Here is a 27,286-nt window from a genome sequence, read left to right as displayed (position 1 = left end):
TCCCCTGCAAATTGAGAACAACAATTTTATTCTTCTTCATTTTTTTAATGTTTATTTATTTTTTTTCGAAGGAGAGAGCACAAGCAGGGGAGGGGCAGAGAGAGGGGGAGACATAGAATCTGAAGCCGGCTCCAGGCTCCGAGCTGTCAGCACGGAGCCCAACACGGGGCTCGAACCCACGAACCGTGAGATGATGACCTGAGCCCAAGTCGGACGCTTAACCGACTGAGCTATCCAGGTGCCCTGCGCAATTCTATTCTTCTTATCTTCAAGGTCTTTGTGCAGGTGGAAACAGATGAGAAGCGCGTGAAAGAACTTTCTAAACGGAAGTCCTCACTATGAGAAGAACACTGATACTTCTTAAGCACGAGACTGGGTCCTCAGGTTTATGTCCTGCCTCATTTTCCTGCCCTCACCACTGCCAAGCTGGGTTTCTGGCACTTGCAACCAAAGGAAACCTGACTGACAGAGACTGCAAACTCCTCCAGAACAGGCCTGTTTCCTCTGTGCCTTTGTCCCAGCCCAGAGCCGGGGGCATTCAGTTAAGTATTTATTGGTTTTCTATGATTTTCTGTAAGAAATGGTGGCTCCTGAAACAGTAATTGAAGGCCTATTCGGGAAGCTGAAGTGTAACTGCAGGACTGAGCTAACAGTGGTCTCGAATCCCAAGGACAGGTCAGAGTGTCCTGCATGGATTTTTCACCTCATGGTCCCAAAATGGCTGCTGTATCCCTAGACCTCACATTCTCACGGTGTGTTTCCGAGGTCAAACATCAAGGGGGTGGCCAAGGCAGTAAAAGAGAGCTCTTGTGGAATACTTACCTCCTTTTATCCGAAAGAGGCTCTTTCCCCAGCTGGCTTTTCCTTATGACTCCGTGGGTCTCCTGATCATCCCGGAGTGCAAAAGAGGCTGGGAGTATTAGTACTCGGGAAGAAGGCAAGGAAGGAGGGTTGCTAGAAATGGCCATTAGGCGGACGAGCAATGATGCCTCCCAGGGGAGGCATTTCAGGCATTCTTTATGTATTAGTTTCAGATTGTTGCTGGAGCAAATTACTGCAAACTTATTAGTGGCTAACACCACCAATTTAGGGTCTTACAGATCTGGGGGTCAGAAGTCCCAAATGGGCTTCAGCAGGCTAAAGTCAAGGTGTCGGCAGGGCTGAGTTCCTTTGCAAAGCTCTAGAGGAAAACTCTTTTCCAGTTTCTACAGGCTGCCCTCAGCCGGGGCTTGTGGCCCCTCCTCCTCAGCAGCCTAGGGTCTTAGCGTGCCCCCTGACTCTGCCTCCTTCCTCTATCTCCCTCTCTGATCCAACCCTCTGCTCCCTCTTCTGGCTTCTAAGGCTTGTGGCTTGTGAGAACACTGGTTATCCCACCAGGATAGCCTCCCCATCTCAAGATCGTTAACTTAATCACACCTGCAAATCTCCCTTCGCAACGTAAGGTCCTAGAGTCTCGGGTCCTGGGGATTAGACAGGGACACCTTCCGGGTGGCTGTTCAGCCTGCCACACCTCAAGTGATTCCTTGCAAACCTCTTCGTCCTGAGCACAGACCAACTGCTCCTGAAGGAAGGCTGAAAACTAAACGAACTGCAGACTGCAGAAATTTTCTAGGTCTGCCTGCTTAAATCTCAGTGGTCCACCTTCAAAAGAGCCACAAAGAGGCTAGTTCAGGCCATTACCTGTCTTGACAAGCTTTCTACCATGCCCCTGAGAGGAGATACACAAAACAAATTTGCAAACAAAAAGAAATGTGTTCCTTGGGTTAAAGGAAATACTATTTTTTTTTTTAGACTATCCCACAGCACCCCCCAGTGCCAAGAGGCGGGAAGAAAGGCTTGCAGTTTGACAAAGAATTTTATTTAGCCCAACGTTCCTCAGCTTTGTTGAGACTCCCTAGGCACAGATGCCCAGGCCCTAACCTCAGAGACCCAGATGCAAGTAATGTGAGGTTGGGCCCAGATGCGAGAAGCTTTTGAAACATCCCAAGCGACCGTGTGTCCAGCGAGAACCACTGAGCTCAGTGTAGCAATGAAAACCATCCAAACACCTACGAGGCCACGGAGGGTCCAAAATAGATACAATCGTGCCCCTCCTTTCAAAGCGCTTCCAGTCTCAATAGACTGTGAAACGTGGCGGAGACGAGCCACAACCAATGACTGTGAGGCAGAAGGCAAGTTACTTACCCTCTCTGTGCCAGCTTCCGCATCTATAAAATAAGACTAGTAAGAGTCCCGGCCTTATAGGGTTAAGAGCGTTAAACGATACAAGCCGCGTAAAGAATTCAGCGTGGTGTGTGGTAAAAAAAATAAAATAAGCATGCAACAAGTATTAGGTGTTCCTGCCAAGTTCCAGGGGTAGAAAATACATGACCCACATGCCACCCTCCCCTGTCACTCAGGGCAGGCAGCACTGATCTGAATGCTCTTTCCTGCCGAATCTGGACAAGCTTCTAGGCCCGTCTTCCAGGCCAGGCGCTCTGCGCATGCGGCTTTTCAGCACTCACCAGCTTGGCCGGCTCTGCCTTGGGCACAGCACGCCGTGCTCGTGGGCTCCTTCCGGTCGGGGCTCCTGGCTGTTCTTGTCCTCTCCACCGCTGCCTCCTGGGTATTCTGCAGTGACAGAGGGACCTCAGAGTTCCTCTGAGGGCCAGGCACCCAGAGTGACATCATAAGAACTCACACCCAGGGATTAAAACCACTCCCGCTCCGCCCTGACACCAGCCTTTTGCTAATTGCTTGATTGTATCTGATGAATCTCAGATAGCGTCGTGTCGATCCCGCCAGGCGGGGATATTCGTACCCCCCAGTGCATCGATGAGGAAACTGAGGCTTTAAGAATTTTAGTATCTAGACGGTGGTAAAATTATTCAGAGGCAAAAGAGTATCCGAACCCAGGGCTGACCCCAACAAACTTGACCATACCTTTTAGCTTTACCTATCCATAACTTCATGAAACAGAACCGCTATACTTTGCCACAATCCCAAAGTTTCAAGGCTTCCCTCGGTCATGACATTTACTACATTACATTGAACCTGTCCTGTCCAAGTAAGGGTCTCCCCCATAAGACCGAGGTCCCTCTGCTGCTATATTCCCAGCACACACATAAGCATACATATATGCCTTTTCCACCAGGGCCCTACTCATCCTTCAGTGTTGTGCTTAATAGTCACTCCTCCTCCAGGTAGCCTGCCTAGACTGTCAGGTGTCCCTGCTCTACACACCAGTATCAGCCTGTATTTCCCTTGTCTCAGCACTTGCCAGACTATGTGGAATATGTTCTCTGACTACAGTGAAATTAATCTAGAAGTCCCCGTAATGTCAGGATCTCACCATTCCCGTTTGAGCTCTACGTCGGACTCTGTGCTGACAGCTCAGAGCCTGGAGCCTGCTTTGGATTCTGTCTCTCTCTCACCCGCCCCCGCTCACACTCTGTCTTTCTCTCTCTCTCTCTCTCTTTCTCCTTCAAAAATAAACATTAAAAAAAATTTTTTTTGAAATCTGCCAAGAGAGTAGATCTCAAGTGTTCTTATCACACACACACACACACATACACACACACACACACTAGCAATTACGTGAGATAGTGGATGCGTTAATTAGCTTAGTTGTAGCAATCATTGAACCATGTATACGCATACCAAAACATCGTGTTGTACGTCTTCAATATATCCAGTTTTTATTGGTTAATCATACCTCAGTAAATGTGGTAGGGAGGAAGAAACACTAAATTATACTTAGTAGTGACAGCTATCATATTGAGCTTTGTTCCAGACATTCACTACACTAAGCACTACATAAATACACACACACACACACACACACACATATATATATAATCTCACCTAATGATCACTCCAAGAGCCACTTAGGTAGATTATTATCACTTTTCTCCTCTGTGGGAGGTAGGGTTGGGAGCCAGCAGAGAATGAGCCTCAGAAAGGTTGTGAACGGCCCAAAGTCATGCAGTTACACATACATATGTGGCAAAACCGGAATTTGGAGCCAGATCTGTGTCTGCAGGGCCCGAGGTGTGGACCGCCATGCTCCATGCAGCCCGACTCACACCCACAGCTTTGTGCAAAAGCCAGTGGCCCCAAGAAAACTCGTCCAACCCTTTCTCCTCTTCCTACTGCGATCTCAGCTACTAGAAAAATTGCGAGATTGTGAACAGTTCATCGAATTCCATCGCCAGAAGTTGCCAATGAAGAGCAAAGTATTCCCAAAAATTGACACCCACCCCCCCCCCAAAAAAAAGGAGCTTGAGGGATCGGTCCTAGTTCCAAAACTTGAGAAGGAACTGTTGAAGCAAATATATATACGTTAACTTCCCATCAGAATCTGAGAAAAGAGACGGTTTTGTTCCTTGCTCCCTCCCTGGAACCTACAACAGTGCCTGGCACAGGGTCAGTGCTCAAAAAACACTACTGAACAAGTGAGCGGGCTCACATTAACCCAGATAATGGTAGCACACGAGTGGTGGCAGACAGCAAGGATAACCCAAAATCATGATAAGAGTTCTCCAAATATGGCACAAAAATTTGTTTCACGTAAATTTATAAATATTTCAATGTTTATTCATTTTTGAGAGAGAGAGAGAGAGAGAGAAACAGAGCATAAGCAGGGGAGGGGCAGAGAGCAAGGGAGACACAGAATTTGAAGCAGGCTCCAGGCTCTAGGCTGTCAGCACAGAGCCCTGATGCGGGGCTCGAACTCACGAGCTTTGAGATGACAGACTGAGCCAAAGTCGGCCGCTTGACCAACTGAGCCACCCAGGCGCCCCTGTTTAATGTAAGTTTAAATGGTCAAAATTACATCTACTTCTTAAGAGCACAGTTATCCTTTTTTTTCTTAGATCTGCCCTCAAGAAATTAATAAAAATTATTTGATACAAAATAGACTAATCACTAACGCATATTTCCTCTTACATCACTGCTGACAATGATAATATGATCTAAAACATTCTAGTAATTAATGCACAATATATCACATGAATTGTTTGATGGAAAACAGTTAACGGATTGCTACCAACTCTCTTATGAAGGGGCCAGTGGACGTCTACTGGATGGAAGGGGACAGAGGGACAGGTGTGTGGCAGAAACCGGGCCAGGAGCAGCGCTTAGAGGCAGGAACTGACAAGTTCAGGAGACCCGGGCAAGAGGAGGCTAAAGCCAGAGGAGGGAATTTCCAGGTGATAGTTAGACAAGGCACAGGAAGAGGCTCCAGGGAGGAGGGCGGGTACGGCATTTCAGCAGCTTGGCCAGTCACAGCAAACTCCCTTGTCCCAGGACTCGGTCACTCTGATCTGCAGACTCTGCCTCCCAGAGGCTCATTTGTGGCCCTTTTCAATTGTCTCCTAAACGCTCTACCTTTCTGCACGGCAATTAATCCACCCCACCCCTCCTCAGGGAGAGCTAATCCTAAACAAATTAAGAAACTGTTCAAAGAAGAATGCACAGGAATTAAGAGGAGCTCTTCACCAAAGGCTGTTAGAGAACAGGACATAGTCTCTTCTGGGAGTGGTTATGGGCAGCCTCCTCCTACTCTTGACTGAACTGCATCTTGAAACCCTATTCCGTCCTGACGGTGGGTGGCAAAAAGAAAATGCTACAGGCGGCCACTTGGGCCGGCCGACACAGCTGTGCCCATGTCCACAAGAGGGCAGCGGTGTGTGTGGTCTGAACCAAAGGTTCAGACCATCAGCTGCTGCAATCAGCATTAGAAAAAGCAATATAGGGGCGCCTGGGTGGCGCAGTCGGTTAAGCGTCCGACTTCAGCCAGGTCACGATCTCGCGGTCCGGGAGTTCGAGCCCCGCGTTGGGCTCTGGGCTGATGGCTCGGAGCCTGGAGCCTGTTTCCGATTCTGTGTCTCCCTCTCTCTCTGCCCCTCCCCCATTCATGCTCTGTCTCTCTTTGTCCCAAAAATAAATAAATGTTGAAAAAAAATTTTTTTTTTTAAAAAAAGAAAAAGCAATATAAGATCCAGGGTCAGAGAGTGGAGGTGCCAACACACACACACACACACACACACACACACACACACACGGCACTTAAGACCCAGCGAGCAGACCTGGCAGAAACAAATTACAGAGCCAGACTTCCTTCCCTACGTCCGTGGGTCCCACACGGAGATAGAGATCCTGGTAACGGGACACTGGGTCCCCATCCAGACCCAGTGATCAGAATCTCTGGGGGAGGCTCAAGCATCGGTGATTTTGAAAGCACCCCAGGGTGATGTCCTGCTTACTGCCGCCTCTCAACACAAAGGATACACAAGAAAGAAAAATTTGAGTCTTCTATACTTTCACACATTTTGTGACACTGAACAGAAAAAGGCAAGAAAATGTGAAACACGAGAACGTGTATATGAAACCACGTGAAAGTCAAAGTCTCGGCAGAAAATAGACGTCTCGCTCAAATCGGGTCAGTTGGAGAGAGTTAATAAAGGAATTTCAGAAGTATAATCAGAGTGGAATAGAGGATCAGTCTATGGGACATTTACCCCAGGCCAGACCCAGAGGAGGGAGTGGGTAATGGACCCTACACAGCAGGGAGCTGCAGCCCTCAGTACAAGGAAGAAGCCAAGGAACAAATACCCCAGACCCACTCTCCTCTGCCCTCTGAGCTCCTGCCAGGCTTCCATTAGGCCGACCTCAACCAGGTGCCAAAGGCAGGAAAACCATTGATGGAGTCCCTTGAAAATAGCTTCCAGGGACAAGGAGCAGGGTGGCAGGGGACAGAGAGACGATCGGAAGTACAAGCAATCACACACCATTCAAACATATATCTGTCCAACAAAAGCTGAATGAACAGCACTGTTTAAAGACACTATTGGATGTAAACCAACTTCACTTTAAACCCCCGTGGACAAGGAGTAGACATCCTTTGCTAGTTTGAATACAATCTAGGCAAAGTCACCTCTGGGAAAACAACAATTGAGTTTTATTTGGACAAAAGGGGAGTTTCTAAACATCCTTATTTTTTTTAACATAGTAATGAGCAACTTTTCTTAGAACTGGACAACAAAGTTTTCATTAAGTTACAGTACAATGAGGCTACAAACTTCCTGGTTAGTACTATAGAATTTCCTTTCTGAGGCTTAGAAAAAATAAATAATTTCCTTGTATTTATTATACAATACCTGTCTTTCCAAAGTGCCACAAATTATCTCATTTTTTTTTAATTTTTTTTTTCTCAACGTTTTTATTTATTTTTGGGACAGAGAGAGACAGAGCATGAACGGGGGAGGGGCAGAGAGAGAGGGAGACACAGAATCAGAAACAGGCTCCAGGCTCCGAGCCATCCGCCCAGAGCCCGACGCGGGGCTCGAACTCACGGACCGCGAGATCGTGACCTGGCTGAAGTCGGACGCTTAACCGACTGCGCCACCCAGGTGCCCCAAATTATCTCATTTTTAAGGTAGTATCTTTACTCACCATCTTACAGATGAGAAAGCTCAAACATGGAGAAGTCAAACCATTCTCAAAAGGTCAGCAACGGAGCAAGGGAAGAGGGACAAGGCCAGGCCCTCTGATGCCCGCCCCCCACTGCCCCCAGACCCCAGACCTCCAGCCCCCCTGCACCAGTGTTTACCTCACCCTGGAGGTAGAGTCAGAAGGTTTACAGTTAAGAACTCAGCAGGGGCTCCTGGGCGGCTCAGTCCGTTAAGGGTCCAACTTTACCTCTGGTCATGATCTCGCGGTTTGTGGGTTCAAGCCCCACGTTGGGCTCTGTACTGACAGCTCAGAGCCTGGAGCCTGCTTCAAATTCTATGTGTGTGTCTCTCTCTGCCCCTCCCCTGCTCCTGCTCCGTCTCTCTCTCCCTCTCTCAAAAATAAATAAAACATTAAAAAAAAAAAAAAGAACTCAGTAAAAGGGGGTCCCAACTCTAACAGGACCCCCCCCCCAGGTGGCCCGCTCTAGTCACTTCCCTTCTTTGGGCCTCCGTTTCCCATGAGAGATTTGGACTAGACTTGTCGTTTCTAAACATTTTCGGCAAGAGGACTTTTTCAAGCAAACTCTTACTTGGAAACCAATGATCTGGCTTACCAGCTCTGTTCTTGCTGAGGCAGACGCCCTCTTACCCTGTCACGAACACCCCTGAGCAAATTCTAGAGGACTGTTCAAATTCCTTCCAGGCCTACGTTCTGTGAAATACTGGTTCCGTGAGATAGTAGCGTAAGCATTCAGGGAAAGGGGGGAGACAATTCATGCCCTTGGTCAGCAAAGCCAACAAATCTCTTTCCTGCAGGAATCTCCAGGGTCTTTAATATGCTAACATGTTTCATCACTCTCCGAGCTGGCGGTTTAATATAGAGTTGGGGAAAGCGTGATCTACACAAGTGTTTCTCGGTCTTTTCTTAACACCATCCACGGCCAGAAATACGATTTCTATCGCGACCACACACGCACGTGCGCACAGAAACAAGACGCACAAAATAAAATCCGTCTTTCCTGCACTATTCCGCTTCCTTTTTCCCATGTCTAAACTCTGTGTGAGAACGTACATGAACGTGCATGCCTGGGTGTGTCCCTGGGTCATGACGCGAAATTCAGTTCTCACCGTGGGCTACGGTCAGAAATGTTCGAGAACTGCTGTCTTGGCAACTGTCGGCTCTGTGACTCCAGCCACGCAGGCTGCAGGCTGCTTGCGGGTCTCCGAGGCGCAAATTAACGGATTCTTTGGGGGGCCTAAAACATGGGAGCCTCTGTGCCTCTCCTCACAGCTGAGTTGGGCCAAAGAATGTGGACAGGATGGAGCGAAGAAAGTTGGCATTGCCCTCGTCTGGGAGGTACAGCTCAGGGACAAAGAGGGAGTTTGTCTCAAGGGCTGCCAATCCCGCCTCATTCACAGGCACTAAATTCATTCAGCCTCCACCAGCCCGCAGGCATCCCCTCTCGCCCCTTGGGGCCTGCCAGCCGCTGCTACAAGGGGATAGTGTCAGATCTGGGCAGCTCTCCCTGCCTGATGTGACGGGCATTCAGGTCGCCTGTGAGAATCGGAAATGGAGTCACTCTTGTCTGTTGAAAAACAACATCCTTCCCCCATAACCCCATGTGCTCCCTGCTCCCACCCCCACCCTCTGGGGACCCGGGAAACAAACCTATCTTGAGATGGGCGTCGGTTGTGGGGAAGGGTGCTGGTTGCCCGGCGGCTGCTTGCAGGTCCCAGAGGGTCCCCATTCCTCACTCTCTCCCTCACTGAGTGTCCCCCTCCTTCTTACTCTGAAAGGGCTGCCTTTCCACAGCACCCTCAGCAGCGGCATGGAGAGAGGAGGAAGGAAAGGGAAGAAATCCTACCTTGTTCCCAGCAGCACCCTGGGTACCTCACATCTTCATCCCAGGTATCCCCCGTCGTATACAGAGGAGGAAATGGGGCTTAGGGAGGTTGTCACTCAAGCCGGTGGATCCCCAGGCTCAAGACCTGCTAAGTCACAGGGAAGAGGGAGATGGCAGGAATAGCAGGTCAGAGGAGTCAGCGGAGGGCAGCCCCAGGCTTAGGCAAAATGGCCTACAGAAAGAAGACCCAAGGAGTCCATGTGTGGGCAGCTGAATACAGGTACAACAGGCGTCACAGGCTGAATGGCGATGGGGACAATGGCGGATAAGGCGCCCATTTTGTAACCACACAGACTCGGGGGGGGGGGGGTTAAATTAAGAGTCTATTCTTGAGAGCAGTTTCAGCTTCACAACAAAACTGAGCAGGATGTAGAGTTCCCACATACTCCTGCCACACACATCCAAGCCTAGCCCACCACCCTCATCAACATCGCCCACCAGAGTGGTACCTGTGTTACAGTGATGAACCTACGTGGGGACATGACCACCACCCAAAGTGAGTGGTTTGCATCAGAGTTCACTTCCTGTGTTGTACATGCTTTGACAAATGGATGATGACACGTATCCACCATGATAGTTTCATGTAGAATGGTTTCACTGCACTAAAATTCCTACCTGCTCCCCCCTAACCACCCCTCCCTTTCTCCTCTCACATCTCTGACCCTCGGCAATCTTTTCACTTCCTCTATAATCCTGTCTATTCATGAACTTGGATCCATTTAAACTCTTCAAAAGCAAATATCTAGCCTCGGATGCTTTCATTGGACAATTCTACTAAAGGTCTAATTTAGAATTAACACTAGTACTACATAAACTCTTTCAGAAAATAGAAGAGGATAGAGTTCCTCTCAGTTCATTTTCTGAAGCTAATATTACCCTGATACCAAAACCAGACAAAGACAATCCTAAAAAAAGAAAACCACAGATCGATATGCCTTATGAATATAGATGTAAAATCCTTAACAAAATATCAGCAAATAGAATCCAGGACATATAAAGAAAGAATTATACACCATGACCAAATAACATGTATTCCAGGGATGCAAAAATGGTTCAGTGTTCAAAAATCTACTGTGTTAGGCTAAAGAAGGACAATCGTATGATCGTATCAATCAATGGGGGAAAGTCTTTTGACAAAATTCAACACTCACTTATGATAAAACTCTCAGAAAAAAAATAGGAGTAGAAGGAAACGTCTGAATTGGTCAAAGATCATCTACAAAAAAATCCGACAGCTACCATTATACTAATGAGGAAAGATTGAGTGCTTTCTCCCTAAGGTCAGAACCAAGGCAAGGATGCGTGTTCTCTTGTTCTTTCCATTCTTAGTCAGTAGCTTGCTGGGACTTTTAGTTAGTGCAATAAGGCAAGAAAAGGAAATAAAAAGCATATTGATAGAAAAGGAGGAAGTAAAACTATCCCTACTCTCAGATGATGTAATTGTCTATGTAGAAAATCCCCCAAATCCTCAAAAAAAATTTTTTTTTAACTCCTAAAATAACTGAGTTCAGAAAGGTCATCAAATATAAACATACTTAAATCAATTATATTTGTATGTGCTAACAAATGAAAAATACCATTTACTCAAAAAGTAAATGCCTAGGTGGAAATCTAACAAAACACGTAGAAGACTTGTATGCTAAAAATTACAAAATGATTGGGGCGCCTGGATGGCTCTGTCAGTTAAGCCTCTGGCTTCAGCTCAGGTCATGATCTCAGGTTCATGGGTTCGAGCCCCGTGTTGGGCTCTGTGACAACAGCTGAGAGCCTGGACCTGCTTTAGATTCTGTGTCTCCCTCTCTCTCTGCTCCTCCCCCACTTACGCTCTCTCTCTCTCTCTCTCAAAAATAAACATTTAAAAAAAAATTTTAGGGGCGCTTGGGTGGCTCAGTTGGTTAAGCATCCGACTTCAGCTCAGGTCACGATCTCACAGTCTGTGAGTTCGAGCCCCGCGTCAGGCTCTGTGCTGACAGCTCAGAGCCTGGAGCCTGCTTCACATTCTGTGTCTCCCTCTCTCTCTCTGCCCCTTCCCTGCTCATGCTCTGTCTCTCTCTGTCTCACAAATAAATTTAAAAAAAAAATTTTAAAAATTTTTTAATAAAAAAATAAAAATTACAAAATGATGATGAAAGAACTCAAGATCAATGAGAGACATACGGAGTTCATGGATTGAAAGATTTGACACAGTAAAGATGTCAGTTCTTCACGAATTAATCTATACGTGTAATGGGATTCTTGTCTAAGTTCCGGCTAGACTTTTTGTAGATATAGAGAAGCTTATTCTAAAATGTATACGGAAACAAAGGAACTAGAATAGCTGAGACGACTTCAAAAAAGAAGACTGTGGGAGGAATCAGACTACCTGCTTTTGAGACTTATTCTGTAGCTACAGTAATCATGACCGTGTGACATTGGTGGAGGGACAAACACATAAATCAGTGGAACAGAAGAGGGAGCTTGGAAATAGACCCACACAAATACACCCAAATACAACAGCCACCCAATGGAAGAAAAATAGCCCTTTCAACAAATGGTGCTGGCGTAATTAAACATCCAAAGTAGCAGAAAAAAATGGACCTCAACCTAAGTCTCACACCTTCTACAAAAATTAACTCAAATGGATTACACACTTTAATATAAAACGTAAAGCTATAAATCTTGGGGGGGAAACATAGAGGTAAAAAAACATTCAAGATCTATAAAAGGAAAAATGGAAAGAATATATTTTATAGATATTAAATTTTTTTTTTTTTTTTTTTTTTTGCTCCATGAAAGACCCTGTGAAGAGAAGAAAAAGACTGACTACGGTCTGGGAGAAAATGCTTGCGAACCACGTATCTGACAAAGGGCTAGATACATATCGCTGGAAATTTGAAAGTCAAAATAAAAACCAATCTAACTAGAAAGTAGCAAAAATGTGTGTAGAGACATTTCACCGAAGACGATCTATAGATGGTAAATAAGCATATGAAAAGATTTTTAACATTGTCAGCCATTAGGGAGATGCAAATTAAAACCACAGGGAGATACCGCTACAAATCTATTCCAATGTGCTAAAATAGAACACAGACAAGACCAACTGCTGGGAAGGATTCTGAGAAACTGATCACTCATGCATTGTTGGTCAGAATGTACAATAGCACATCCACGCTGGAAAACGGGATGGCAGTTTAAAAAAAAAAAAATTAACCAGGCAACTACCATACAAACCAGCAATAGCACTCCCAGGCATTTATTCCAGAAAAACAAAAACTTATGTCCATTATGTAAAAACCTGCCCATAGATGTTTACAGCAGCGTGTTTGTAAATCGTCAAAAACTAGAAACAATCCAGATGTCCTTGCAAATGTTTTACAAATGCCAACAATGCCACTTAATAACCATTCTTGTGACATGTCTTCTTATACACACGAGAGCTTAGCAAACACCGCAGGAAGCTCTCCCACAATCCATTTTCACCTTCAAGCTTATTCTAATGACTGAGACAGACTCGATCCCTGCTTTTAGAGAGCTCGCACTTTCGGGGGAGACACTGGCAACCAAGTGAGTATAAACAATTGATTGCTGCAGCAACGGCTTGTTGACACAAACCTCTGTTAGCTCTCGGCTCTCCCGACCTAAAAAGGTGCCAAATCCAGTAGCTGACTTCACCATTCTACACAGGAACCTAGGACTGTTTGATACTTTTATGTAAAACTCATCACAAAACTTTCCAAAGGACTAGGTGACAGGCCCAGGAACCCTAATTAAATCTCTCTGGTTTAATTAGAAACACGGAGGTTCTCTGATCAATGGAGCAAGGAACAATTTGCCTGACTTAATTATTTTGTAAAAAAGATAGTCTTTCACCCTCTTCCTGGACCTGTGTATTAATGAGTCCCTAGAGGAAGTAAAGGTATTAAGAGCTCATACACCAGACTCAGATCATCCCAGCTTCCCTCCTTCTTTGCAGTTAACCTTTACTTAACTTCCTTAGGCTTTAGTTTCCTCTCCTGTAAAGGAAGACTTCGTGAAAGTACCTACCTGATTGATAAGGCAATTGTACCGATTAAATAAAATAATTCATATGATAACGCAGTACGATTAATGTGAATAATTCATAAATAATGCATATTCATACACAATGCCTAACATATAGCAATTTCTCTATCCCATGACAGTAGTCCTCCCTCATCCATGGGGGGTACGTTCCAAGATCCCCAAGGGTGCCTGAAACCACAGCTAGTACTGAACCATATATATAAATATACAAACCTGTATATTTAAACCTATGTTTATAGGTTTTTTTCCTGTATATACACACCTATGATGTTGTTTAATTTATAAATTAGGCACAGTACAAGATTAGCAACAACAACTAATAAAATAGAGCATCTATAACAACATATTGTTATAAAAGTCACATGAATGTGGTTTCTCTCTCTCAAGATAATATTGTGCTAAGGGGGATGATGAAGGCATAGTGACACTGCACAAGGCTACTCTTGACCTTCTGAAGACACATCAGAAGGAGGATCATCCGCTTTCAGACTGTGGTTGATCATGGATAACGGAAACTGTGGAAAGTAAAACCATGGATAAGGGGGGACTACTGTGTATAACAGCGAAATATTCGGCTTATTTCCTTAGAATGACTCTAAGGAGGAGTAGAAGGGCAAATCAAAGAATTTAAACATTTTTAGGGGCACCTGGGTGGCTCAGTCAGTTAAGCAGCCAACTTGGGCTCAGGTCACAATCTCACGGTTCGTGGGTTTCAGCCCCACGTCGGACTCTGGACTGACAGCTCAGAGCCTGGAGCCTGCTTTGGATTCTGTGTCTCCCTCTTTCTCTGCCCCTCCCCAGCATGCACCTGTCTCTCTCTCTCTCAAAAATAAATAAACGTTGAAAAAAAAATAAACATTATTAAATCTCATGAAACACATTATCAAAATATTTTCTGAGAATGGCTAGACTGATCTACGTTCCCACCTGCTGTGTAGAGAGCACCCGTCTCTCCTTATCCTTGCCAGCTGTATGTGCTTTTCTGGTAAAGTCTTTGTTAATTTGATAGGTGAAAATTTGTATATTCCTTTCCTTTGTGTTTCTTTATCAACAAGGTTGAAAAAATTTTTTCAATATCTGTTAGCTATTTGTATTCCCCCCCTTGGTAGATCATTGATTAATATCTTCTACCTACATAATTAGGAGGGTCTTCACTTTTATTGACTTGTAGGAGTTCTTTATATATTAAGGATATTAATTCTTTGATGGCAGTGTGAAATGTACGATATATGTGTGGAAAGGCTGAGAGCAGTTCTAGTGCTTTGTCGCTGGAATGGTGAGTAATGTTTATGAGATGTATGTGACCTTTACGACTTTTAATTCTGCACAAATGGTAAGGCTACACTGTTTTCTTCTTTTTTTAAACTACCTATGCATCGGGGCGCCTGGGTGGCGCAGTCGGTTAAGCGTCCGACTTCAGCCAGGTCGCGATCTCGCGGTCCGTGGGTTCGAGCCCCGCGTCGGGCTCTGGGCTGATGGCTCAGAGCCTGGAGCCTGTTTCCGATTCTGTGTCTCCCTCTCTCTCTGCCCCTCCCCCGTTCATGCTCTGTCTCTCTCTGTCCCAAAAATAAATAAACGTTGAAAAAAAAAAAATTAAACTACCTATGCATCATTTTCCATCCTGCACAGATCTGAAGATACAGCTTCTGCTTATTATTTCTAGGGAAAGAGTGGATTATAGTGGGTCCCACTGGTGCCCCCTTCCCTACCCGCTGTGAATATTGCTGACAAAATTCTGCTGCCGTCTTCTGCACAGGATTGCCCTGAAGCAACAGGAGAACCCTCATCAGAGAGGCTATACCCCTCCTTCCTCCTTCTTCCGTTCCACCTGTCCGCAGACCTCAACCAATAACGGAGGTTATGGCTTTGTTCCCCAGCCATTCTGAGACACGCTTCTTCGTGGCCACCCTGAGCGTACAACTACTCCTTTATGGTTGAGTAAACCAAGTGGTGAATTGTTCAGTGGCTTGTCCGAGGTCAGCTGGTATGTAGTTAATGTTTACTGAGACCCCTGAGGCAAACTAACCTGAGTATGAACTTTTGGCCAATGGCAGCTAGAGCTTGGCCCAGGCCCTGATGAACTGAGATCTCACATCACGTTCCCAACTCCAGGGTTGGCTCCTTCTGGGCAGAAAATGATTCACACTGGCTCGGCGGCTCCAGTAGAAGGTACAGAAAAATGACTCACCCGGAGGCCCAAGAGGTTGGAACATGCTGGTTTGCACAACCATACATAGCTGGAGAACACCATACTGAGTATATAATCTTACGGATAGGGAAGCCAAGGCCCAGAAAGGTGAAATTACTCATTCAAGGCCAAGCAGCAAGGTTGTACAGCCAACAAACAGCAGGCCATGCCAGCACAGGGCGAAACTACGGGCCTAGCTATAATTTCTTCGCCTCCGAGCCCCCTTTTTCTCTCCTGTCCCTTCCTTGCTGCTCAAGCTCAGCCCGTGGTTGGTTTGCCTGAAAGCAGCCCTCCTCCACCTCCTCATCAACCTTGCGCTCCTGCCTCGTCTTTCTCGGTTGCTCTTCTCAGCTCCTGCTCCCAGCTCCCCAGGTGCTGCTGGAGGAAATGGCACTGGCAGACGGGTTCCTGGCTTCCCTATCAGCTGACCCTCGCCTCTGACAGCCTCAGCTACTGGGGCGGTTTGCTCTCCGTCTCGTTCCGTTATTGCCCGCCCCTTAAAACACATACACTCTGAACAGCTTCTTCGAGAAGAGACATGACCTTGCATGTGCCCCCTGAGCCTTCTGTCCTGCTGCAGGAGAATTGACCTCTGCACCCAGATCCCCATCTTCCCTCTGCCCCTCCCACTGCTACCACAACGCCTCCTGCTCCCTAAGGGCCCAGCCCCTTAACGCAGACTCTCCTCTCTCTGGTGTCCAACCTTGCCGTCTCACCTCCACCAATAAGCCCGCAGACTTGCTCAAGTCTCTCCCATCCTAAATGCAAGCCAACCAACAAAATGCCCCTTGCTTTAAACCCTGCAGTCAAGAGCCAGTGGCCCAGATGCCTGCAGAGGCCACGGTGGCCCGGACCCGGTCCCAATCTCCTCCTCAGCCCCAGCGGCATCCACTCCCCACCTCTGACTCGCTTCTCTGGTGACGGTGAGGTGCCTCTATTTCCCCTGAGCGCATAAGGCTCTTTCTTGCCTTACGATCTTTGCCCATACAAGCCCCTCCTTCTGGAACATCTCCCCGCTTCTCTCTTTTCCCGAGACTTGGTTCAGCTGCTATTTCCTCTAGGAAGCCTTGTTCGCTGCCAAGCTAAGCAGAGCTCCTCTCTGCCCGTGCACCCCGCCACGTAGACCACCACCAGGCCACTGACTGCCCTATGGCAAAAACGTGTGGGTCTGTGTCTGCATCTTGCGGTAAGCCAGAAGCTCCAGAGAGCCCAGGGCTGTGGCATATCCCTGCTCGAATGGGGTTCCGGCACTGCCACCTGGGAATTTCTCCGTACCTGCCTATTCAACCTGGCCCTTCCGGTGCAGGTGGTGTCGAGGACCCTCTGCCCGGCAGCGTCAGCCCTTGACGTGGCGACAATGCCGTGTCAGTACAGGTAAAACCATTCCCCTGGCCCTGCGGCAAAGAGCCTCCACTGCCGAAGAAGCTGAGCTCAGCCACCAGGAAGTGCGTGCTGGAGAACGCCAGCCCCTCGTGTTTTCCAACACCCAGGAAGGAGATGCATACGATAAGAATAGGTCTTTAAACGTTTTCCCGTTTTCTCTCTTCTATTCCCTGACCTGTCACAGTGCCTTCCATGCCAGTGTCTTCAACACACCCCCTCATCTTTGCTGTCACGTTGGTGTCCCTCTGACCTCACAGTGGCCAGAGTCTCTGCAGAGGATGGGGGCAAGGGACAACCTGAGCACACTCATTCCGTGTTAGGGGTGTATCCTAATTTACCTACCTGTCTGCCTCCAGGTTAGGGTGTTTCTGATGTTTTGCCACTGTGAGATAGGTCGCAAAGAATGTCTTTGGCTGGAGAGATTTGCCCCGGCCCCTCCACTTACTGGTTGTTTAGCCTTTGACCTTGAACCAGTTTCTCATCGTCTCTCTGCCTCCGTTTCCTCAAATGCAAAAGGGAAATAATAACTCCCGCTGCCTAGGGTTGCTGTAAGGACCTACTGAGACAGACGCTCCAAGGTTCTTGGAACAATTGGCAAATGAGTCTTCTGATTTGCTTGAGGCAACAAAATTAGGGCTGAATTGATATAATTCCAGATCAAAGGAAAGAAGCTTTATTGTTTAAGAATCATTTACTAAGGGGCGCCTGGCTGGCTCCATGGGTGGAGTGTGGGGGCTCTTGATCTCAGGGTTGTGGGTTCAAGCCCCATGTTGGGTGTAGAGATTGCTTAAAAAGAAAACCTTAAAAAAAAAAAAAGAAAGAAAAAGAACGGTTTACAGAAAACTCACCCTGTGCCACTCAGTCCCTCATCGAGATAGGCACTCATTATTGACCCTGTTTTACAGACAAGGAAACAGATTAACGTGCCAGCAGCACTTAGCAAGCAGATAACAAAGCTGAGATCCAAACTCCAGCGATCTGATAACAGAACTCAGACTCTAGTGCCCTTAGCTATCGCCAAGATGATGAAACCAAACTATGAGATTTCCATTATGTTTTATCAAATACAGCAAAAATCTGGAGCCCCTCTCTCGTTAGCTTGACACATCCCGAAGAATCTTCAAATTCCAGATGAGGAAACATTGTCCTAAATAAATCCCTCTCAAGATACTAATCACTTTCTGTTTGTGTTTAGTTTCACCACTTAAATCTAGATAGTTAAAAAAGCTACCTCGTTTTTTAAAACACTTGGTTCTCTATGTATCCTTTCCCTCTCTATCACTGAATACATTTAAACTGCTCTGCCCAAAGGGCGCCTGGGTGGCTCAGTCAGTTTAGCATCTGACTCTTGATTTCAGCTTAAGTCATGATCTCACGGTTCACGAGTTCAAGCCCCCTGTCGGGCTCTGTGCTGATGGTGCAGAGCCTGCTTGGGATTCTCTCTCTCTCCCTCTCTCTCTGCTCTCTCTCTCTCTCAAAATAAACAAACTTAAAAAAATAAACTGCTCTGTCTGAAAATACCACAAAGAAGCTTCTTACACCAAGCATTCACATGAAACTGAATACTCCCGGTCCATGTGGGTATACAGATATCGATTTTCTCTAACTCGGAGAAGCGTGTATATACTCTCCGTGACACCATTTTGCATTCCATCCTTTTTACCCAATATAAGTTTTACGCCTTCCCTGCTGACATGATCATGCATTTGTCTTTTGAAGTCTGCTACATTAAATGGTTCATGTGCACCAGTTCGCCTCTCCACCTGCCAACGTGGGGTCCGTGTGATGAATATGAGCTAGAAACGTCTGGGGAGTTTTGTTTTGTTTTAACAATTGACCTTCTTTTCTTTTTAAATTATTTACTTAAGATATTTTCCCGGGGCGCCTGGGTGGCTCAGTCGGTGAAGCATCCGACTTCGGCTCAGGTCATGATCTCCCGGTTCGTGCTGTGCTGACAGCTCAGAGCCTGGAGCCTACTTTGGATTCTGTGTCTCCCTCTCTCTTTGCCCCTCCTCCCCTCTCAAAAATAAATAAGCATTAAAAAAAAATTTTATAATAAATAAAAGACACTTTCCCCAAAGAGAGTCTACCCACCGCTGACTCTCAGGCGGCTTCATACACGTTGCTTAATCTCATCCTAAGCCTCATAAGTCAAATGGTAATAATACCATCCCCACAGGGGACTGGTATTATCATCAAGGATTAACAATAAAATTAAAGGCATCAAACTCATAATAGACCCTAACTAAATGGAGGCAGGCATTGGTTGGCATTACTAACTTAAGGCTTTTTATTTTTCCTTTTTTTCCCAAGTTACTCTCTTACTTTCCAGCTTGCACAGTAAAGAGCTTAATTACTAATTAAGACTCAAATCGTTTAGGGGCGACTGGGTGGCGCAGTTGGTTAAGCATCCGACTTCAGCCAGGTCACGATCTCGCGGTCCATGAGTTCGAGCCCCGCATGGGGCTCTGGGCTGACGGCTCGGAGCCTGGAGCCTGTTTCCGATTCTGTGTCCCCCTCTTTCTCTGCCCCTCCCCCGTTCATGCTCTGTCTCTCTCTGTCCCAAAAATAAATAAACATTGAAAAAAAAAATTAAAAAAAAAAAAAAAAGACTTAAATCGTTTAGCTTGATCTCAGTTCAACGGGTTTTCCCTTTACGGTATTTTCTTTTTAGTCAGGTATTCCAGAGACAGCACACCTTAGTGCAAATATTAATGGTGGAATTTATCAGCTCGTCACAAAATATGGGAGGAGGAGGAGGAGGAAGAGGAGGATAATGATAATAAAAATACTTAGGGCTTCACATTAGTGTCATATTAATAGCTACCATTTATTACTCACTCTCTACGCGCCAGGCCCAGTGCAAGAAGCTTGATTGTTTTTTCGGACTTAATCCTCACAGGCATGCAAGTTATGAATCACAATGACCATTTTAAAGATGAGAACACTGAGTCACAATGATGTTGTGCCCTGGGCTGTACGGACAGAAGAGACTGAGTTCACTTTCAAACCCAGGTCTGTGGGACTCCAAAGCTCACGTTCTCTCTTTGACATCGGACTGCTGCCCAGTGAACTGGAATCAGCATCTCAAAAGCAATCACGGCCAGTGGACAGACACCTGGGGGGTGTCCTGGGTATGCGTGGATCTCTCCAGAATCTGCTCTTTTGATGATCATTCTTTGCTGGGTGCCTGCACCGGAAACCATGACTTAATTTGAGATTCTTAACCCCAAGGCCAACATTTCAGGAAGGGCTCCCCTACCTTCAGTTATAAGCCCACCTCTGCTACTTACTGACCTTGACCTCCTTAACTTTCTAATCCATAGGGTGAGAATAATAATAGAATCTAACTCAAAGGGTTAGAATTAGGAAAACTAAATGAGCTAATAATACATGTGCAAATTCCTAGTACAGTACTCGGGAACTTATTAGTTCTTAGTAAATATTTCCTAGTATTATAAAATTAACACATTATTACTAAACGAGAGACTAACCTACTTCCAGTCTAGATGTCCTTGCCCCGTCCTCTTTCCTTTCCTGCATGGCTCCCTCATCCTATCCCCCACGGTACAAAAGCTGTTTGGAGATTATTTCTGCCTGGGGATAGGAATTTGGGAAGAAAACAAAATTAAACCAATCAGGCTATAAAAATTCCTCTTTGCCAAGATGGCTTTGTGCCAGGCCTGCTGGCAGTCAGAATGTATGAACCAAGGGGAGATGAAGGGTACAAGTCCCTTCAGAAAACGCCACCGCCAGGATCAATCTGTGGCATGAAGTCAGAGCGTGCCTCCTCTGTGACAGGCCAAGCTGGACTGGACAAGCAGGCCTCGTTGCCCCCAGAGGCCCCTGCGGAGGTCAGACCCCGATCCCCAAGTGTCACCCAGCCCGACTTTCCCAGCAAGAGAGTGAGGGCAGAGCCAGGGCCACCAGGGGGGTCCCCTCTCACGGGGAGGGGCAGGCCTGGCCAGGACGTGACACATCTATCCCCGCAGGGGATGCATCCCCCGAGCAGGGGATGCTTCCTCCGGGTACCCAGTGGCGACATAACAAGCATAGGTCGTGAGAGTAGACATGACCAGAGACCAGGTCAAGGTGGGGAAAGAGGGCGCAGTCTTCCAGGCAGCAAGAAAGGAAGGGAAAGTCCTGAGGGAGTAAGGTGGGTAGAAGAGTGGCCTGAAAGGCGTATGCAGCTGGGAGCAGTGAGCTAGGGGGGAGGGTTGTGCCGGCCGAGGGGATGGCATGGAGACTCATCACTTGGCACCCTCTGGGGCTCTGTTGGGGAATCTGGTTTGGACCCTGAAGTAAATGGAACGTTTTAAGCAAGGGAGACACATGCCCAGAGTTGCGTTTTTTTTTTTTAATTTTTTTTCAACGTTTTTATTTATTTTTGGGACAGAGAGAGACAGAGCATGAACGGGGGAGGGGCAGAGAGAGAGGGAGACACAGAATCGGAAACAGGCTCCAGGCTCCGAGCCATCAGCCCAGAGCCCGACGCGGGGCTCGAACTCCCAGACCGCGAGATCGTGACCTGGCTGAAGTCGGACGCTTAACCGACTGCGCCACCCAGGCGCCCCTCCACTCAGCTCTTTCATTCCCACAACACAGGTCCTGCTGGTAGGATCGGTGGCTACCTGATGGAAGAATACAGGAGATGATGGGGTTCCCCGGGGGGCTCAGTCGGTTGAGCATCCGACTTCGGCTCAGGTCATGATCTCACGCCTTGTGAGTTCAAGCCCCGCGTCAGGCTCAGAGGCTGGAGCTTGCTTCGGATTCTGTGTCTCCCTGTCTCTCTGCTCCTCCCCCACTCCTGCTCTCAATCTCTTTCTCTCTCTCTCCCTCTCTCTGTCTCTGTCTCTCTAAAATAAATAAAGAGTAAAACATTTTTTTTTAATAATAAAAACAAGTTGTGAGACTTCGGGCAAAGTGCTCAACCTCTCGGTTCACCAGTATTCCTTTTATTCAAAGCAGATGTTAAAGGAGACATGGGATTTGGACCTACGGAGCGCGTACGGGGGAAGGAGGCCTAGAGGTGGAGGACAGGACGGGAAAGAACATCGACAGAGACCCAGAGGCCTTGAACGCGGAAGAGCAAAGCAGCCCCATTTGGCTGGGACCAAGCGTGTCAGAAAAACCGTGGCGTAGAAAAGGCTATTAACGCTTTTTGGATTTTTGCCAGGTGCTGGAGCCCCGCACATGCAAACCCGTTTATTCACAACCACCCCGCAAGGGAGGTGGGATTTCCCGCATTTTCCACTCCAAGCGGTTGAAATTCTAAGATGTTAAGCAGCCTCACGAAGCTCCTGAGGGGTAGAGAGTGGATTGGAACCCCCATCCTCTCACCCCAGAGCTCACACCCGCTCCACATGACCACGCTCATGCCTCCCCACCCAACAACCCCCTGCAGCCACCAGGACAGGACAGCATCTTTTCCCGTGGCGGCCCCCCCACACTCCCCGAGCACACTGGGCTGCTGTCACCGAGGACATCCCAGAGCCTGAGCCGCACCTGGGAAGGCAGTTCAGAAAAGAGTACTCCAAAAATTGCTTTGAGTGACACGATGATGTCAGACAGTGCCTCCCTCCCAAAGGAGGTCCTTTGAGGAGTTCCGCAGTCATTGGGAAGTGTAAGATCACTGGAGGTTTTTAAAGCCTCAGTCACATTACTTTATATTCACACCTCTATGTTACCTTGGAGTAGTAACAAATTAAGCCGGAATCAGCTATTCACACTGAATGATTTTATAACGCTTTCTCTGCTCCCACAGCTTGGCTATTTTAAATGCAAGCGACTTGCCTAAGGAAGCAGATAGGGTGGAAACGGCATTAAAAGAAGGTTCATAAATCACTCCAAGATCCTGGACCCTTTACTTCCAGAATTCCTTCTTCGTTGATTCTCCTAGCTCTCAGCTACAGAAAAAGAAGGAAGTATGGGCAAGAAAAATAAAAAAAATGTTACTTCTATCCACCACCACCCCCCAAAAACGTTAACAGTGTGTCTTTTGCATTGCATGGTAAATTCTGTCATAAAAACAAACGGGAAACAAACCGGCAGGTCTTTGAGAATGGGATCGACAGTTGAAAGGGAATTGACATTTGGGGAGTTTAAAAATAGATACTCCAATAGAAAGAGCATCTGCCCGCTAAAAATATGAAGCAACACAGTCCTGCCGCACTCTGAGAGCACTGACCAGGTTATTAGGCTATTTAATAATGCCCTATTTTTAGGGCTGGGAGGCCAAGAAGAACAGGCTGGCTTCAGTGGCTCAAATAAACACATAATGCAAGGACACTCAGAGTACGTCTCCAAAGTACCTAGAACTAAGGGCTTTTCATAAAGCAGAACAAAGTTTTCTGTGGCAAAGCGATGATTTGGCAAAGTTTTCCGTAGCTTTCATAGGCTGCTCAGGTTAATGGGAAGGGGGGGCGGGGTGATGGCCGTATCCTTTCTCATTTTGCTGGGATTGTTAGCATGAAAGGGACCTTAGAGACTACCTAAGACTGGATATTTGATGCGGATTGGCTGTCCCCAGTCTGAACCCTCTGATTCCTACGGTGGGGAACCCCCGTCTGAGGAGGGTTGGTGATCAACAGAACTTGCCTCCCTCTCTAGGAAGCTGTCTTCTAGTGGCCCCAGAGCCACTGGAGCTGGGGCTCTAACACATGACCAAACTCAGGGTGTCAGATTCACCTGCTCAGGCTTTGGAGTCAAAAGGTAATGACTCAAAGAAGGAGGGAGGGTGAAGAATTCTTTCCAAGGGTAACAGCAAAGGCAGCGACATCTAGTTCCCAAGGGCAGTGTGGCCAATGGTGCCAATGGTCCAGGGCCCACTGCTGAGAGGAGTGGCATGATACTAAGCACTTAGTGGCACATGGGCTGCAGTGGCTTTATGGAGCCTGGTCCCTCACTGAGATTCTGGTCCTGGTCTGGCCCGTATAATCTTCCTTGTTCTTGCCAGTTCTCAGGGTCTGGTTCGTCGGGCTTCCTGGTAATCCTGTGAGCGGTAAGCCTGTGAGCGGGCCAATGTCCTTTCAAACAGTTCCTTTTCTGTTTAAATTGCCCAGAGGCAATATTTGTTCTTCACAACTAAGAACCCTGAGTGCCTGAACAACCCAACCCTGTTTTTTACAGATGCAATTAAGAACGAGAGGACAGGAGTGCCTGGCTGGGTGGCTTTGTCGGTTAAGGGTCCGACTTCGGCCCAGGCCATGATCCCGCGGTTCGCGAGTTCGAGCCCCGCGTTGGGCTCTGTGCTGACAGCTCAGAGCCTGGAGCCTGCTTCAGATTCTGTGTGTGTGTCTCTCTCTCTGCCCTTCCCCCACTCGCTCGCGTGTGCACGCACGCTCTCTCAAAAATAAACATTGAAAAAACAAGTGTTTAAAAAAAAAAAGAGAATGAGAGGGAAAAACACACAACTACTTCGCATCAAATCCAGGCCTCAAAAGCAGGCCCCTGACACAGTTTAGGGTGCTTTCTCCCACATGGGTACAGGCTTACAGAGGCACAGAAGATGTGTTCTGTCCCTGACATGTGCTCCATTTCGGATGCCTCCCCCACACCCACCACCAGAGCGGGACATGTCCGTACTTTCCTCCCCGGGGGTCACCACTGTCATGGCCTACCCACCAAATTGTTTATATATTTCCCGAGTCATTCCAAATGTCATAACCTACCTACCCTCAGTCACTTTCCCTCTGGGCCCTTCCAGGTTACAAAGTCTCTTTAGAAGCTTCCTTTCTTCCGAAAAGGATTCAGTGAGTACCTCCACATGCCTGACTCTACACAAAGCACTAAGGATCCTGCGGGGAGGAAAGCAGAAATGGACTCAGATACCATGAACATCACAGGGCAGGAGGGAGACCGATGTTCATCAAATAATCGCACAGGCATGTACCGACAAACACAGTAACTAAGAAAAGGATAGGCTGTTAGAACAGCATTTCACCGAGGGGCCTTTTCTAGTCTAGAATTCAAGGAAGACTCCCCGAGGAAGTAACATTTGAGCTGAGATCTAAAAGTCGGTTAAGTTCATCTGGTGGGAAGAGGGGAGGGAAAATTCTAGGCAAAGGATTGGCCTTCACAGGTCCCTAGAGAGAAGCCCAGGACTAGAAACTAAAAGAAGGCCAATGTGCCTGGCAAGGGGGAAAATGAGAAGGGCTGGGCTGAACTGTGGGGTGGAGTGAGGTCACTTAGGGCCTACAAACCTTGTGAAGGAGTCTGCTCAGGGCAGCAAGCAGGCATGGGATGATTTTAAGCAGAGGAGAGACACGTGGCCATATGTCCTTTGAAAAGATGGCCGTCGCTGCCCTGTGGAAAACGAATTGGAGGAGAGACTAGAGGGAGTATTTGCAAGCAAATTAGCAGGTGGCTGCCAGAGTTCAAGGGGGAGGTGATGGTAGCTTAGAGTCAGGAGATAGGATCAGACTGGAGAGAGATGTAAAATCAACAGGACTCGGCGTTTGAGGAGATGGGAGAGAAGGTGTTAAGAAGGACGCCACCTTGCTGGAGAGTCAGTGAAGTTATTCACCAAAAGAGGCAGTGTAGAAGGGTTGGTTTTGAGAGAGACACCATGAGGTTGGTTTTCAGGAAATGGACCTCGAGGTGCCTTTGAGACTTTTGAATGGAAAGGACAAAAGACGAGGCTCTGAATGTCAGAAGAGAAGATCGGAGGAAAGGTGTACCTTTGAGTGTGGCCTTGCGACCTAAGTTAGCTCCTCTGCGGCCAAGACGAGTTCTCAGAGAGCCCAGGCCTCTTACATCAACCTTTGCCTGAATTCCTTGCAAAACGGAGCACATTTTTGGCAGGAACAGGCCAGAAATCACCCCCAACATAGCACAACCGCTTCAAAGTCAGGCCGCCCGTGGCCTCTGGAGACGAGCTTCAAGCGCCCAATCTCCTCCCTCTGCTTCACTGGTTCCCTGCAGAGTCCAGGTCTGGGCGATTTCATCGCTTGTTGCGAGAAAAAGAAACCACCACGAAATTTCTCATCCACTTTCACCTCCTCTCCTGGGTGGTCCTATCCGGAGGGAATCTGCTGCCTCGCATTTCTCTTCACCGGGGATACCAAACCCACCGACGTGAATCGGGAGACTTCGCTCTCTTGGCCACCCCCCCCCCCCCCCACCACACTCCCCTCCTTCCTGCGCTTGGTCTGCGTCCCAAGCAGCTGATGCTGTGGGCCACCAACCTGGGCTCCGTTGTTCTCTGAGTTCCAGTTGGGTCTGGCGCTGGCGGGAGATGGAGAGCTAGACCCATCCCTCCACGCGCCAGTAACGGCTGCACCCCTCCAGGACCTCAGCCCCCAACCCCGGGGAGTCCCTCCTTCATGACTCCAGCTCCCGAGAGGCCTAAGTGGTGGCGGAGACTGCCCACCGCAGCTAGTCCCGGTCGCCCCCGGAGTCCTGGCAGTTCCCCTTCCTGCCCTTGCCTCTATGAAATCATCCCTTTGTCCAATTCGCTTCCAAGTTCCATCCAGGTGTACTTCTTCCTGCCACAGGACCCTGACTGACACACCTGCCCTTGTCCCTTTTCAGTAGGGGAGCAGGGGCTAGACGGTGGAAAATTTAAATGACAACAGGGGTCACACAAGTAAAGTCGCGGGAAGTGTAAGCACCTGTCAGGCAGGGACTCAACTCGCATTTTCGCACCTTCCTGACCTTTGAAAGCAAACTCCCCCAACCTGCCTCAGAAACACTTTCTGGTGGACGCGGCTCGTGTTTCTCACCAACGTGGCTAAATTCCCGACCAAAAGACATTTCCGAAGGTCGGTTGACTTAGATGTTTTTTTTTTTTCCCCCCTGAAACACCGAGCAACACTGATTAACAAGGAAAGGTCTGTTAATTTTCAGTGAGTTGGCTTCTATAAACAGGCAGTATGTGAAATTCTGAAGTAAGTAAAAAACCTGTGTCCTCCCTTCATGCTGCTCCGGGGCTTTGAGTCTCTTCCACAGGAAAGGAAGGAGAAAAGGTAGCTAGTGATACTCAGCTGTTAGTGACCTGTGACAGCTCTTCAGAGTCCTGGAATAATTGCAAAGCAGTGTATCTGGTTTTCCCATACAGCAGGCTGTCACTCCTGTATCCCCCCAGGTCTGTCTGTCTGTCTCTCTCTTTCTCATACCCCCAGAGAAAAAAATGGAGAAACCACCAAAAGAGAGTATTTGTTGAGTAATAGTGGGTCAGTATGGTCCTTTGGTGGCCACGCTGGTGGTGGTGGCTCAGAAGAGAGACGTCACGTCGTCTTTCTTAAGGTCTTCTTTTCGCTGGAGTTGGAGTGTAGTCTATGCCTCCGACTTTTGCGTAGCCCACATTCCACCTAATCTTTATTCCTTTCCTCTGACTC

At 47.5% G+C, this 27,286-nt stretch overlaps 1 protein-coding gene across 1 annotated transcript; it reads right to left on the bottom strand.

Moving 5' to 3' along the window:
• Positions 1–126: 126 nt before the first annotated feature.
• LOC102901879 lies at positions 127–26,702 on the bottom strand. Its single transcript, XM_045033598.1, has 6 exons — positions 26,672–26,702; positions 26,135–26,472; positions 2,505–2,610; positions 1,417–1,572; positions 823–925; positions 127–275 (listed from the first exon to the last, which is right to left on the bottom strand). The coding sequence occupies exons 1-6, from the start codon at positions 26,700–26,702 to the stop codon at positions 269–271; spliced, it is 741 nt and encodes a 246-aa protein (XP_044889533.1). The 3' UTR covers positions 127–268.
• Positions 26,703–27,286: the final 584 nt, after the last annotated feature.

The sequence above is a fragment of the Felis catus genome, chromosome C1, assembly GCF_018350175.1.
Source record: "Felis catus isolate Fca126 chromosome C1, F.catus_Fca126_mat1.0, whole genome shotgun sequence".
Classification (NCBI taxonomy): Eukaryota; Metazoa; Chordata; class Mammalia; order Carnivora; family Felidae; genus Felis; species Felis catus.
The sequence above is the reverse complement of the archived record's forward strand: the minus strand, read 5'-3'. Positions and strand labels throughout refer to the sequence as shown.